This window comes from Ascaphus truei, unplaced genomic scaffold (assembly GCF_040206685.1).
Source record: "Ascaphus truei isolate aAscTru1 unplaced genomic scaffold, aAscTru1.hap1 HAP1_SCAFFOLD_3377, whole genome shotgun sequence".
Taxonomy (NCBI): Eukaryota; Metazoa; Chordata; class Amphibia; order Anura; family Ascaphidae; genus Ascaphus; species Ascaphus truei.
Genome location: NW_027456374.1, coordinates 5,567 through 20,663, shown reverse-complemented (window position 1 = coordinate 20,663; position 15,097 = coordinate 5,567). Strand labels below are relative to the sequence as shown.

The window sequence follows — 15,097 nt, the reverse complement described above, 5'->3', positions numbered from 1 at the left end:
GATATCAGTTGCTGAAAATTGGTCTCCTAGGAGGTTACACAAGTTTCTGCCATCGACATGCATTATAGAAGAGAAGTTACCCTAAAACCAGCTGATGCCAATAAATTAAGATTTTGGAAAAAAAATGAAGAGTTAGAAATAAATCAGCACAACATTGACTATCCGGTTAGGTTATGGGTTTATTTTTGTTTGTGTGCTACTACTTGGATCTAACACTCCAGGGCCCCATGACGTATATCATGGCTATAACATGGCCTTTTACTGCTTGTTTTCCAGGGGAGATCTGGTTTTGCGCTCCACAATATGATCAGGCACAAAGGGAAATGGAAGAGTACAGGCATACCCCGCATTAACGTACGCAATGGGACCGGAGCATGTATGTAAAGTGAAAATGTACTTAAAGTGAAGCACTCCATTTTTCCCACTTTTGATGCACGTACTGACTGCAATCGTCATATACGTGCATAACTGATGTAAATAACGCATTTGTAACAGGCTCTATAGACTCCCCGCTTGCGCACAGCTTCGGTACAGGTAGGGAGCCGGTATTGCTGTTCAGGACGTGCTGACAGGCGCATGCGTGAGCTGCCGTTTGCCTATTGAGCGAAATGTACTTACTCGTGAGTGTACTTAAAGTGAGTGTCCTTAAAGCGGGGTATGCCTGTACTTGACTCCTTGTGTTTCATGAGTCCGTAACGCCTTGATCGCTCTGAGGAGTGGTCACATGATCTCGATGTGTCGGAGGGGCTGTGGCACCCTGGTGCCTCAGCTTCTCCAGGACCCAAGTGGTTCCATTCTGGATTAAGTGTGCATCATTATTTTCAGCAAACAAACGTTACAGTAGACTGGGTTTTTAAATAATGTCTGATAGCTTGACCAGCTCCATTGAAATATATGACCTACACTTTTTTGTGTTTGTTTTAAATTACATCTTCATAGCAAAGATAGAAAGTCTGCTACTATATAAAGGTAAATCTTGAAAACTCAAGAACATTAGGTGCTAAACACACTAAATGTGCTCTCTTGCGTAAGTGTAGTAAGCCGAGAATCTTTATGTAATCTTACCACCCATATGTAGGACATTCACTTTTTGTTATCTATGATTAGCAAGTATGTGATCTTCTTTTATACAGTATATTACTGTATTAAGTAAAGCAGATCTGATTTATTAAGAGTTCCCTATGTGCCTTTGTACTTCACTTGAATGCTACAAATCCATATTAAATATTATACGATGCTATCAAACATTAAGGGTATAGCATCCTGCACATGCCCTTACAATTGAAACACAATTTAAAGGTAGTAATACAACCATTTTAAACATGCAGAAGGGATCACATGTTTTGGCTAGTACTCCAATTGTAAAAATGTCAAAGTTGATAACCTCTGTTGAAGAAGCCAAATAGAAATAGCCAATGTTAAATTATGTTTTCAGTTTATAATTTATCATTCAGACAGTCACTGCTTATGTTTAAGTAATAATCCCCTAAGAACAGGCTATTACTGGCCAATCATGCCCTGTCTGGAAGAGTTCGCCTCGGGCCTTTAATCCAGTCAGGGCATTATTGGCCAGTAATGCCCTGTTCTGAGGGGATTATTACTATTATAGGCAAAATGTAGGCTTATTTCATAAATAAGACACTTTTGTATAGTTATATAGATTTTTATTAAAATAAAATGGTAAATACATTAATATACACTTACACTGCAGCTATCTATATTCACACACTGCCGCCCCCTCTGTGTACACACACACTACAACCCCCTCTGTGTACACACACACACACACACACACACACACACTAGCTACATCCAAACTCTGCTGCTACACACACACACACACAACACAGCAGCAGCACCACACATACTGCAGCTCTACATACACACGCACTGCAGCTACACACACACACACACACACACACACAAACTGCAGCTACGCACACACACACACACACACACGCACTGCACCTACACACACACACACACACACACACACTAGACAGATAGAAACTGCAGCTGCAGACACTTATTTGCAGGTACGCACACTATTACCCCCCTCAACTCAACTAAGTCTGTCAGCTCTGTTCAAGGAGGGAGGGGGAGGAGTCACAGCATGCTGCTTCTTCCTGACCAATCCCCTGCCCTGTCTCAGAGTTGTTCTGAAAGCTGATAGGCTGGAAATAAACACATTGCAATCTACAAAAATTGCAGGCATTGCTGAATGAATAATGCCCAGAATTTTAACCAATCAGAGAGCAGGGATTTCAGTAATGCCCGGAATTTTATTGCTTTAGCCTATAATAATAATTATAATAATAGTAAGTACAGCTCAACCCCATAATAGCGCAATCCGCTTATAACGCGGTTTGAGCATGGACCCCGAATTAAAAAAAAATATATTTTTTTTTTTGCAAACACAGCACACTGCATACACTCACTGCACACACAGCACACTGCACACACTCACAGCACACACTGCATACACAAAGCACACTGCATACTCACTGCACCAGCACACTGCACGCACTCACTGCACACGCACGCACTCACTGCACACGCACACACTCACTGCACACGCACACACTCACTGCACACGCACACACTCACTGCACACACTCATTGCACAGTGCATACACTCACAGCAACAGCACACACTCACTCACTGCACCAGCACGCACTCACTGCACCAGCACGCACTCGCAGCACACTGCACGCACTCGCAGCACACAGCACGCACTCGCAGCACACTGCACGCACTCGCAGCACACTGCACGCACTCGCAGCACACTGCACGCACTCGCAGCACACTGCACGCACTCGCAGCACGCTGCACGCACTCGCAGCACACTGCACGCACTCGCAGCACACTGCACGCACTCGCAGCACACTGCACGCACTCGCATCACACTGCACGCATTCGCCGCACACTGCACGCACTCGCCGCACACTGCACGCACTCGCCGCACACTGCACAAACTCGCAGCACACTGTACACACTCGCAGCACACTGTACACACTCGCCGCACACTGCACGCACTCGCCGCACACTGCACAAACTCGCAGCACACTGTACACACTCGCAGCACACTGTACACACTCGCAGCACACTGCACACACTCGCAGCACACTCACCAACAGCACACACTCACTGCACTAGCACACACTCACTGCACTAGCACACACTCACTGCACCAGCACACACTCACTGCACCAGCACACACTCACTGCACCAGCACACACTCACTGCACCAGCACACACTCACTGCACCAGCACACACTCACTGCACCAGCACACACTCACTGCACCAGCACACACTCACTGCACCAGCACACACTCACTGCACCAGCACACACTCACTGCACCAGCACACACTCACTGCACCAGCACACCCACTGCACCAGCACACACTCACTGCACCAGCACACTCTCACTGCACGCCCTCCAAGCACACTGCACGCCCTCCAAGCACACTGCACGCCCTCCAAGCACACTGCACGCCCTCCAAGCACACTGCACGCCCTCCAAGCACACTGCACGCACTCCAAGCACACTGCACACACTCCAAGCACACTGCACACACTCCAAGCACACTGCACACACTCCAAGCACACTGCACACACTCCAAGCACACTGCACACACTCCAAGCACACTGCACACACTCCAAGCACACTGCACACACTCCAAGCACACTGCACACACTCCAAGCACACTGCACACACTCCAAGCACACTGCACACACTCCAAGCACACTGCACACACTCCAAGCACACTGCACACACTCCAAGCACACTGCACACACTCCACACACTCGCAGCACACTCACTGCACACACTCGCAGCACACTCACTGCACACACTCACTGCACCAGCACACACTTCACACACTCACTGCACCAGCACACACTTCACACACTCACTGCACCAGCACACACTCACTGCACCAGCACACTCTCACTGCACACTCTCCAAGCACACTGCACACACTCCAAGCACACTGCACACACTCCAAGCACACTGCACACACTCCAATCACACTGCACACACTCCAATCACACTGCACAGTGCACAAACTCCAAGCACACTGCACAAACTCCAAGCACACTGCACAAACTCCAAGCACACTGCACAAACTCCAAGCACACTGCACAAACTCCAAGCACACTGCACAAACTCCAAGCACACTGCACAAACTCCAAGCACACTGCACAAACTCCAAGCACACTGCACAAACTCCAAGCACACTGCACAAACTCCAAGCACACTGCACAAACTCCAAGCACACTGCACAAACTCCAAGCACACTGCACGCACTCCAAGCACACTGCACGCTCTCCAAGCACACTGCACGCACTCCAAGCACACTGCACGCACTCCAAGCACACTGCACGCACTCCAAGCACACTGCACAAACTCCAAGCACACTGCACAAACTCCAAGCACACTGCACACTGCACGCACTCCAAGCACACTGCACGCACGCCAAGCACACTGCACGCACGCCAAGCACACTGCACGCACGCCAAGCACACTGCACGCACGCCAAGCACACTGCACGCACGCCAAGCACACTGCACGCACTCCAAGCACACTGCACGCACTCCAAGCACACTGCACGCACTCCAAGCACACTGCACGCACTCCAAGCACACTGCACAAACTCCAAGCACGCACTCCAAGCACACAGCACGCACTCCAAGCACACAGCACGCACTCCAAGCACACAGCACGCACTCCAAGCACACAGCACGCACTCCAAGCACACTGCACGCACTCCAAGCACACTGCACGCACTCCAAGCACACTGCACGCACTCCAAGCACACTGCACGCACTCCAAGCACACTGCACGCACTCCAAGCACACTGCACGCACTCCAAGCACACTGCACGCACTCCAAGCACACTGCACTCCAAGCACAAAGCACGCACTCCAAGCACACTGCACGCACTCCAAGCACACTGCACAAACTCCAAGCACACTGCACAAACTCCAAGCACACTGCACAAACTCCAAGCACACTGCACAAACTCCAAGCACACTGCACAAACTCCAAGCACACTGCACGCACTCCAAGCACACTGCACAAACTCCAAGCACACTGCACAAACTCCAAGCACACTGCACAAACTCCAAGCACACTGCACAAACTCCAAGCACACTGCACGCACTCCAAGCACACTGCACGCACTCCAAGCACACTGCACGCCCTCCAAGCACACTGCACGCCCTCCAAGCACACTGCACGCCCTCCAAGCACACTGCACGCCCTCCAAGCACACTGCACGCCCTCCAAGCACACTGCACGCCCTCCAAGCACACTGCACGCACTCCAAGCACACTGCACACATCTCCAAGCACACTGCACACACTCCAAGCACACTGCACACACTCCAAGCACACTGCACACACTCCAAGCACACTGCACACACTCCAAGCACACTGCACACACTCCAAGCACACTGCACACACTCCACACACTCGCAGCACACTCACTGCACACACTCGCAGCACACTCACTGCACACACTCACTGCACCAGCACACACTTCACACACTCACTGCACCAGCACACACTCACTGCACCAGCACACACTCACTGCACCAGCACACTCTCACTGCACACTCTCCAAGCACACTGCACACACTCCAAGCACACTGCACACACTCCAAGCACACTGCACACACTCCAATCACACTGCACACACTCCAATCACACTGCACACTGCACGCACTCCAAGCACACTGCACAAACTCCAAGCACACTGCACAAACTCCAAGCACACTGCACAAACTCCAAGCACACTGCACAAACTCCAAGCACACTGCACAAACTCCAAGCACACTGCACAAACTCCAAGCACACTGCACAAACTCCAAGCACACTGCACAAACTCCAAGCACACTGCACAAACTCCAAGCACACTGCACAAACTCACTGCACGCACTCCAAGCACACTGCACGCACTCCAAGCACACTGCACGCACTCCAAGCACACTGCACGCACTCCAAGCACACTGCACGCACTCCAAGCACACTGCACGCACTCCAAGCACACTGCACAAACTCCAAGCACACTGCACAAACTCCAAGCACACTGCACACTGCACGCACTCCAAGCACACTGCACGCACGCCAAGCACACTGCACGCACGCCAAGCACACTGCACGCACGCCAAGCACACTGCACGCACGCCAAGCACACTGCACGCACGCCAAGCACACTGCACGCACTCCAAGCACACTGCACGCACTCCAAGCACACTGCACGCACTCCAAGCACACTGCACGCACTCCAAGCACACTGCACGCACTCCAAGCACACTGCACACATTCCAAGCACACTGCACAAACTCCAAGCACGCACTCCAAGCACACAGCACGCACTCCAAGCACACAGCACGCACTCCAAGCACACTGCACGCACTCCAAGCACACTGCACGCACTCCAAGCACACTGCACGCACTCCAAGCACACTGCACGCACTCCAAGCACACTGCACGCACTCCAAGCACACTGCACTCCAAGCACAAAGCACGCACTCCAAGCACACTGCACGCACTCCAAGCACACTGCACAAACTCCAAGCACACTGCACAAACTCCAAGCACACTGCACAAACTCCAAGCACACTGCACAAACTCCAAGCACACTGCACAAACTCCAAGCACACTGCACAAACTCCAAGCACACTGCACAAACTCCAAGCACACTGCACAAACTCCAAGCACACTGCACAAACTCCAAGCACACTGCACAAACTCCAAGCACACTGCACAAACTCCAAGCACACTGCACAAACTCCAAGCACACTGCACAAACTCCAAGCACACTGCACTCCAAGCACACTGCACTCACTCCAAGCACACTGCACGCACTCCAAGCACACTGCACGCACTCCAAGCACACTGCACGCACTCCAAGCACACAGCACGCACTCCAAGCACACTGCACGCACTCCAAGCACACTGCACGCACTCCAAGCACACTGCACGCACTCCAAGCACACTGCACGCACTCCAAGCACACTGCACGCACTCCAAGCACACTGCACAAACTCCAAGCACTCTGCACAAACTCCAAGCACACTGCACAAACTCCAAGCACACTGCACAAACTCCAAGCACACTGCTCAAACTCCAAGCACACTGCACGCACCCCTAGCACACAGCACGCACTCCAAGCACACAGCACGCACTCCAAGCACACTGCACGCACTCCAAGCACACTGCACGCACTCCAAGCACACTGCACACACTCTGCATACACTCACTGCACGCTGCACACACTCACTGCACGCTGCATACACTCACAGCACACTGCACACACACACACACACTGCGAGCATACTGCACACTGCACACACACTGCACAGTGCACGCACACTGCACACTGCACGCACACTGCACGCACACTGCACACTGCACGCACACTGCACACTGCACACGCACTGCACACGCACAGCACACTGCACACACACTGCACACACACTGCACACACACTGCACACACACTGCACACACACTGCACACACACTGCACACACACAGCACAATGCACACACACAGCACAATGCACACACACAATGCACACACACTGCACACACTCATAGCACACTGCACACACTCATAGCACACTGCACACACTCACAGCACACTGCACACACTCACAGCACACACTCACTGCACACTGCACACACTCACAGCACACTGCACACACTCACAGCACACTGCACACACTCACAGCACACTGCACACACTCACAGCACACTGCACACACTCACAGCACACTGCACACACTCACAGCACACTGCACACACTCACAGCACACTGCACACACTCACTGCACACTGCACACACTCACTGCACACTGCACACACTCACTGCACACACTGCACACTGCACACACTCACTGCACACTGCACACACACACTGCACACTGCACACACACACTGCACACACTGCACACTGCGCACTTCACACACTCACTGCGCACTGCACACACTCACTGCGCACTGCACACACTCACTGCGCACTGCACACACTCACTGCGCACTGCACACACTCACTGCGCACTGCACACACTCACTGCGCACTGCACACACTCACTGCGCACTGCACACACTCACTGCGCACTGCACACACTCACTGCGCACTGCACACACTCACTGCGCACTGCACACACTCACTGCGCACTGCACACACTCACTGCGCACTGCACACACTCACTGCGCACTGCACACACTCACTGCGCACTGCACACACTCACTGCGCACTGCACACACTCACTGCGCACTGCACACACTCACTGCGCACTGCACACACTCACTGCGCACTGCACACACTCAGTGCACACTGCACACACTCAGTGCACACTGCACACACTCAGTGCACACTGCACACACTCAGTGCACACTGCACACACTCAGTGCACACACTCACTGCACACACTCACTGCACACACTCACTGCACACACACACTGCACACACACACACTACACACACTGCACACACACACGCACACTGCACACTGCACACACTCACTGCACACTGCACACACTCACTGCACACACTCACTGCACACTGCACACACTCACTGCACATACTGCACACACTCATAGCACACTGCACACACCACACTCAGAACACACACTCACAGCCCCCCCCCCCCCCCTCTACCCTTCCCTCCATCTCCCTACCTTTGGTGTCGGCTGCTGAGATCGGGGGGGGGGGGTCAGAGCTGGGCTGGCATCGGAGCAGGGGCTGGCAGGGGGTGATTGGAGCGGGGCTGGCAGGGGGGGTCAGAGCGGGGCTGGCGGGGGGTGATTGGAGCAGGGCTGGCGGGGAGTTGATTGGAGCGGACCCCAGTAATAGCGCGGTCGGATCGGATGGCCCCTGAGGACCGCGCTATAACGGAGCTGAGCTGTATCAAGCTTAACGTCATGTTTCACATTCTTTTCATATTAAGGAGGTGATGTATCAAAGCAATTTGGGGGGAAATTGTTACAATTACCATAATTTTCATCTAGTGTTTTTATGGATTACAGGTAGCATACGGTATATATAGCATAATTATTATAGGCTACAGGTACATATATAGTATAATCATATGTCTTGGTACATAATGCAGAGTGTTAGCTATTTTTCTTGGTGATCTGTATCAACCTCCCTGTGACTGTGAGGGGGTAACCAGGCTCACTAATAAAAGTTAAGCCCACTTGGTTACCCACTTGGTTACCCCTGATCCGTCTGTTAAGGTCCTTGAGTGTCAGCTCTTGGACCTAGATGTCAGAAATGCATTGTTGTGACTGTGTGCAAATTATGCGACATTAAAGATTTTTCTGTATTTTGCCTTTCTCGGGGTGCTGGGACCAGGAGATTTCTAGGCTGTAAGTTTCAGGGTGGGTTTGCCAGAGAAAGTCTTTACAGAATGTGGCTATGTAGCGGGGTTCCAAAGTTACAGGATACCCCAATTATATATCCGGGAATCAAATAAGATTCTCAGATATATCAAAGCACATTGCTCCGGGCAAACTCCTACCCTGAAAACATTCTTGCGACTCACCGCCAGGATTCCTGCTGCAGCAGACAGGTAAACAGGGCATGAAGGGGTAAATGTATACCTGCGACATACAGAGGATCCCTAGTATAGGGGGGGATGCCCAGGTACCCTGAACCTAGTATTGGGGTTCAAGGGATGCTCCAGCTATATGATAAAGCTGTGAGTGGTTTTTGTGTGTAAAAGTTTAAATTCATTTCTATAGTGTGGCAGGGATGAGGCTAGTAAGTGTAGGACTTACAGTACACCTTTTGTAAAACCCAAGATACAGGGAACAGTATATTTTATTAAAGAGTTATGTTTAATCTGTATATGTACTGATAACCTGTCAATGAACTGTGGGATTTCCAAGTCCTGGGTTCCGAGGGACCAGATGGCTACCAAGTTTGGTGCTTATGGGTCTGTGCGGAGTCCGGACTTGAAAGCCTCAGGGATGCCAAGGTGTTTGAACAGGAGGAGCACGGCAGTTATCCTTGAGTACCCACGTCCTGGGCTAACAAAGGGCTATCTAGCCACCATTTGCCCAACCCAGACTCTGTGGAACCTGGAGCCATGGGGGGGGGCTCAATATGCTAAGAGGCAGAGGTGCCAGGTTGGAGCATGCCCCTTAGAGGAATGAGACAAGGTGCCCACCCGGCTTCAATATACCGGCAAATCGGCAATTGGCCAGTAGTGAAATTCCCACACGCTGATAGGCTTTAGAGGTTTGTGAATGGGACTCTAAAACATACAAGAAACCTTGCAACCAATCAGGAGGAGAGATTCCAAGCGCCAAACCATCAGCGGCAAATTCAAAGATGTTCTGTGAAGAATAGACGCGAGCCGGCTTCAGAGATTTTGACTCAGAAATCAGTTCCAGGACTTTCGTGAGTACCTCCCGGTAATTGGAAAGGGCTCCTACAGAGGTCGTTTCTGACAATTTCCTTCCAAGAAACATTTTATTCGTTAGCCCCGTTCCCAGTAAGTGTGTTAACTGTGTAAATTGTGTTACTTTGTGTGTCAAATGCTGGAATAAATTATAATTTATTTTAACTCCTTGCGTTGCTCAATCATATGATCCCGGTATAAAAGGTGTTGATGAGCCTGGTCTCACGTGACACTCCCTGCTTGTTCTTCCTCAGACTTGGATCAAGAGTTTGTGAAATTCCAGAAGAAACTTAAGGATAGCCTCCCTAGTGGTGACTGGAGCCCATTAACGACCATGGAAAAGTATCCCCCTGAGCGAGCAGATATTGTGATAATTGGGGGAGGGGTGATCGGCTGGTCCATCGCTTACTGGCTGAAGCAGAAAGAGCATCGACAGGGGGCTCTCAAAGTAGTGGTGGTTGAGAGAGATCCAACGGTGAGTTCTGTGATGAATATAGGATGTGTATACTGCAAACACTGTAAAATGCTGCATTAAAAGCCACAAATATGTCAATTTTGCGCCTTCGTTCTTGACAGATGTAATTGGCCAAATATAATTTTACTTTGCAACAGTTTGAAATTGAATCTTTTAGTGGATTGAGATTTAAAAATTCACAGAACTCACGGAAAATTAGGAAACGTATTTAAGAGCTTATGTCTGAAAGAGAATAAAGAAAATAGTATAATAGACAAAAATATACAAAATTAGTTTGTCAAAATTGTATTTAAAATTTCAAGTACAATAATATAATTGCCAAATGCAGCAAAAACATTAACTGGTGGGCTAGAAAGATCAATGACTTATGTCTGCTTTCCCAGAAGATAATCATTCATATTTATAAATCCTATAACTAATATAATGGGTTAATGACCTATTAGACCTTTTTCCAAACAATTACATCATATAATAGGGGTAGGAGAGAGCTGAGACTATTAAATGCATCATTTTTATAACTGGATAGCTTAGACACATATGGCCTGTACCCCTGGGTCCTTTGTTCCTCAAATCGACAACACCATCACAAAAGTAATCTATTTCAAGTTTTGATAGCGCCATTCTGTTTCGTTTTGCCAATGCAATTTGACACCGTGCCATATACAAATGATGTATCATGGTCCATTATTTCCCTTACTTATAGCTGTGACATGAAAATGCCAAGATCAGACAATTAAAATCTGTGAAAGGTGACGACAATAATTTAGCACTATCTGTCTATATAGAATAATTTATAAATGAGATGCATTATGACTACTAACAGCTTGCAATCTTATTTGTATATCTAAGCAATGGGGAATAAATTGATTTGTGTAAGATTAAACATGTCTACACTTCACCACCACCAATACAGATACTAGAACTTAGAATTGCCATCACCAAAAGATTGCTTGTTCTCCTTAGTCATGAAATTTTCTCAATAAGATTACGTCTCGAAACTTACACACAGAAAAAGGCATGTCCATTAGCTAGGCCGCTCTTGTGGTGAATGTAGTGAAGTGCTGATTTTTGTGTTTAATGCACATTCCAGTTTTGATGCTCTGTTCTATGTCCTTAGTATTCTAGGGCTTCTACAGTTCTATCAGCAGGAGGCATCCGTCAACAGTTCTCCCGACCTGAAAACATCCGGATGTCGCTCTTCTCAGCCCAGTTCTTGCGCAATATAAATGTAAGATGAGCCAGAGAACCTCAAAGGAGAGTTACAGCTTCATGAAACGTAGCCACTGAATACTATATAATTGTCCTGTCTTCATCACACACAGAACTGTGAGACTATAGACATAGGTTAACTATTCAACTAAGTGCAAAAAGTCTTGGAGTTCGTCTGAATTCTAAAATATGCATTAGAGCATAGATGAGCAGTACATGCGATCTTGTTGTACAATAACCGAAGTAGGGTGACAAGACTAAGCATTCCTAGGCCAAACATGAACAAATGCAAAACATATTTGCATGCTGCAGCTCCATTGATGGAGGATACACGAGTGAACTCTGAATTCACAAGACTGCTGAGCTCTAAACCTAAGCAACTGAAAACTAGATCACAGATATTTGTGCTAAGATAAGGCAACATAATAAATTGTAGGCTATTACCTAAAACAACCGATAGATCTTATCAGATATAAACAATTAACTGAGAACATGGTCTCTCTCCCCCCCCCCCCATCCCCTCTCCACCCCAATCCCTCTGTCCTCTCCACCCCATCCCTCCATCCTCTGCACTCCGTCCTCTGCACCCCATCCCTCCGTTCTCTCCACCCCATCCCTCCGTTCTCTCCACCCCATCCCTCCGTTCTCTCCACCCCATCCCTCCGTTCTCTCCACCCCATCCCTGCGTTCTCTCCACCCCATCCCTCCGTTCTCCCCACCCCATCCCTCCGTTCTCTCCACCCCATCCCTCCGTTCTCCCCACCCCATCCCTCCGTTCTCTCCACCCCATCCCTCCGTTCTCCCCACCCCATCCCTCCGTTCTCTCCACCCCATCCCTCCGTTCTCTCCACCCGTACTCTCTGTTCCCTCCACCCTATCCCTCGATTCTCTGACCACCCCATCCTTCCATTCTCTCCCCCCCCATCCCTTCATTCTCTCCTCCCCATCCCTTCGTTCTCTCCTCCCCATCCCTTCGTTCTCTCCTCCCCATCCCTTCGTTCTCTCCTCCCCATCCCTCCGTTCTCTCCTCCCCATCCCTCCGTTCTCTCCTCCCCATCCCTCCGTTCTCTCCTCCCCATCCCCCCCTTCTCTCCTCTCCATCCCCCCTTTCTCTCCTCTCCATCCCTTCGTTCTCTCCTCCCCATCCCTTCGTTCTCTCCTCCCCATCCCTTCGTTCTCTCCTCCCCATCCCTCTGTTCTCTCCTCCCCATCCCTCCATTCTCTCCTCCCCATCCCTCCGTTCTCTCCTCCCCATCCCTCTGTTCTCTCCTCCCCATACCTCTGTTCTCTCCTCCCCATACCTCCGTTCTCTCCTCCCCATACCTCCGTTCTCTCCTCCCCATACCTCCGTTCTCTCCTCTCCATCCCCCCGTTCTCTCCTCTCCATCCCCCCCTTCTCTCCTCTCCATCCCCCCGTTCTCTCCCCCCCCATCCCTCTGTTCTCTCCTCCCCATCCCTCTGTTCTCTCCTCCCCATCCCTCTGTTCTCTCCTCTCCATCCCTTCGTTCTCTCCTCCCCATCCCTTCGTTCTCTCCTCCCCATCCCTCCGTTCTCTCCTCCCCATCCCTCCGTTCTCTCCTCCCCCCCATGCCTCCGTTCTCTCTCAAGCTCAGTACAAGAGTACTAAACCATTTAGAGACTGTTCATTATTAACTGTGTTCACTTAAGACACCGTTTTCATATCCATGTCTACATTTGATGGGATGTTATGCCATTTCTAATTCCCGTTTACAATTACTATATTGATTTCTGATGATTCGTTTATTACATTACAACATCCTTCTGATATCGTTGGACCTGCCTGTTGTTTGCAAATATCATGTTGGTAACCTCTGTGGAGTCGGTTCCTGCATTGCACGGCTCTCCCGTTATCACTGGATCTGAGACAGGGTCTAAAAATGTATCAGTTTGTGTATTTTACACTACATGCAAGATTATTTTTAACCTCGTGAGTGGGAATTTGTCTGAAGTGCGTTGTGGCTGAAGCACGTTCGGAGCAGATTTTGAAAGCCCTGAGTTGGAATCCCTATGTTAGCAACACCTTGAGAAGTATTTGGAGTTCCCTGAGTGCAGCTCGAGTGTTCTGGTTCCAGCAGGCTGCTATATCCATCCTCACCGTGGACTCTACAGTTGGTGGTGATATTGTCCATGAAATAATGTCTGAATTGACTGTTTAACCATGTTCTTTTAATGTATCCATGTATTTATAAACCTCTTATAAAACTCTGTGCCCAGGAAACGAGTGGTATCTCTCAATGTATTACTTCCTGGTAAAACATTTTTATCAATAAAACATATTGCATTCACACATTGACTGATGTGTTATATTGTTCCTCTCATTAAAAGTATTTTTACTCAATGGGGCGTGCACTTTCTCCTCTATTATTTATATATATATATATAATATACACATACATATATATATAATATACACATATACACAGTGTTCGACAAACCTATACATTTGTACGCCCCGGGCGAGTGGATTTAACATCGTGGCGAGCTCCTGTTGGCCCAAGCAGCACACGTGTGGTACTAGGTGGCAAGTAGATTTTTTTGTTCGGCGAGTAGATTTTTTGGTCATTTGTCGACCACTGTGTGTGTGTGTGTGTGTGTGTGTGTGTATATATGTATATATATATATATATATATATATATATATATATATATATATATATATATATATATAAAAATCTATATATATAAATCTATCAAAAAATAAATAGATGATACCGTTCTGTGGCTAACGAAATGCTTTTATTTGTGCGAGCTTTCGAGATACACTGATCTCTTCTTCCGGCGATGTTACAATGAATGAAGCAAGCAAAAGCTATACTATAAACAGTGTCTATTGGAATGTTATCTGTGCTGGTCCTTCCCCCGGTGTGGATGTGTTTTATGGCTGGAGGTGTCAAAAGGTTCCTGAAAGCAAGTGATGAAAGAGTGTGTATGTATCAGTGTGAATTAACATGAATGGAGGGCGCACAGTATA

At 49.0% G+C, this 15,097-nt stretch overlaps 1 protein-coding gene across 1 annotated transcript; it reads left to right on the top strand.

The window, feature by feature from the left end:
• Positions 1-288: 288 nt before the first annotated feature.
• On the top strand, positions 289-14,413 carry LOC142483582 (FAD-dependent oxidoreductase domain-containing protein 1-like). Its single transcript, XM_075583599.1, has 3 exons — positions 289-376; positions 10,676-10,896; positions 12,014-14,413. Exons 1-3 carry the CDS (start codon positions 304-306, stop codon positions 12,131-12,133), a joined length of 414 nt encoding a protein of 137 aa, XP_075439714.1. The 5' UTR covers positions 289-303; the 3' UTR covers positions 12,134-14,413.
• The last annotated feature ends 684 nt before the right edge of the window (positions 14,414-15,097 follow it).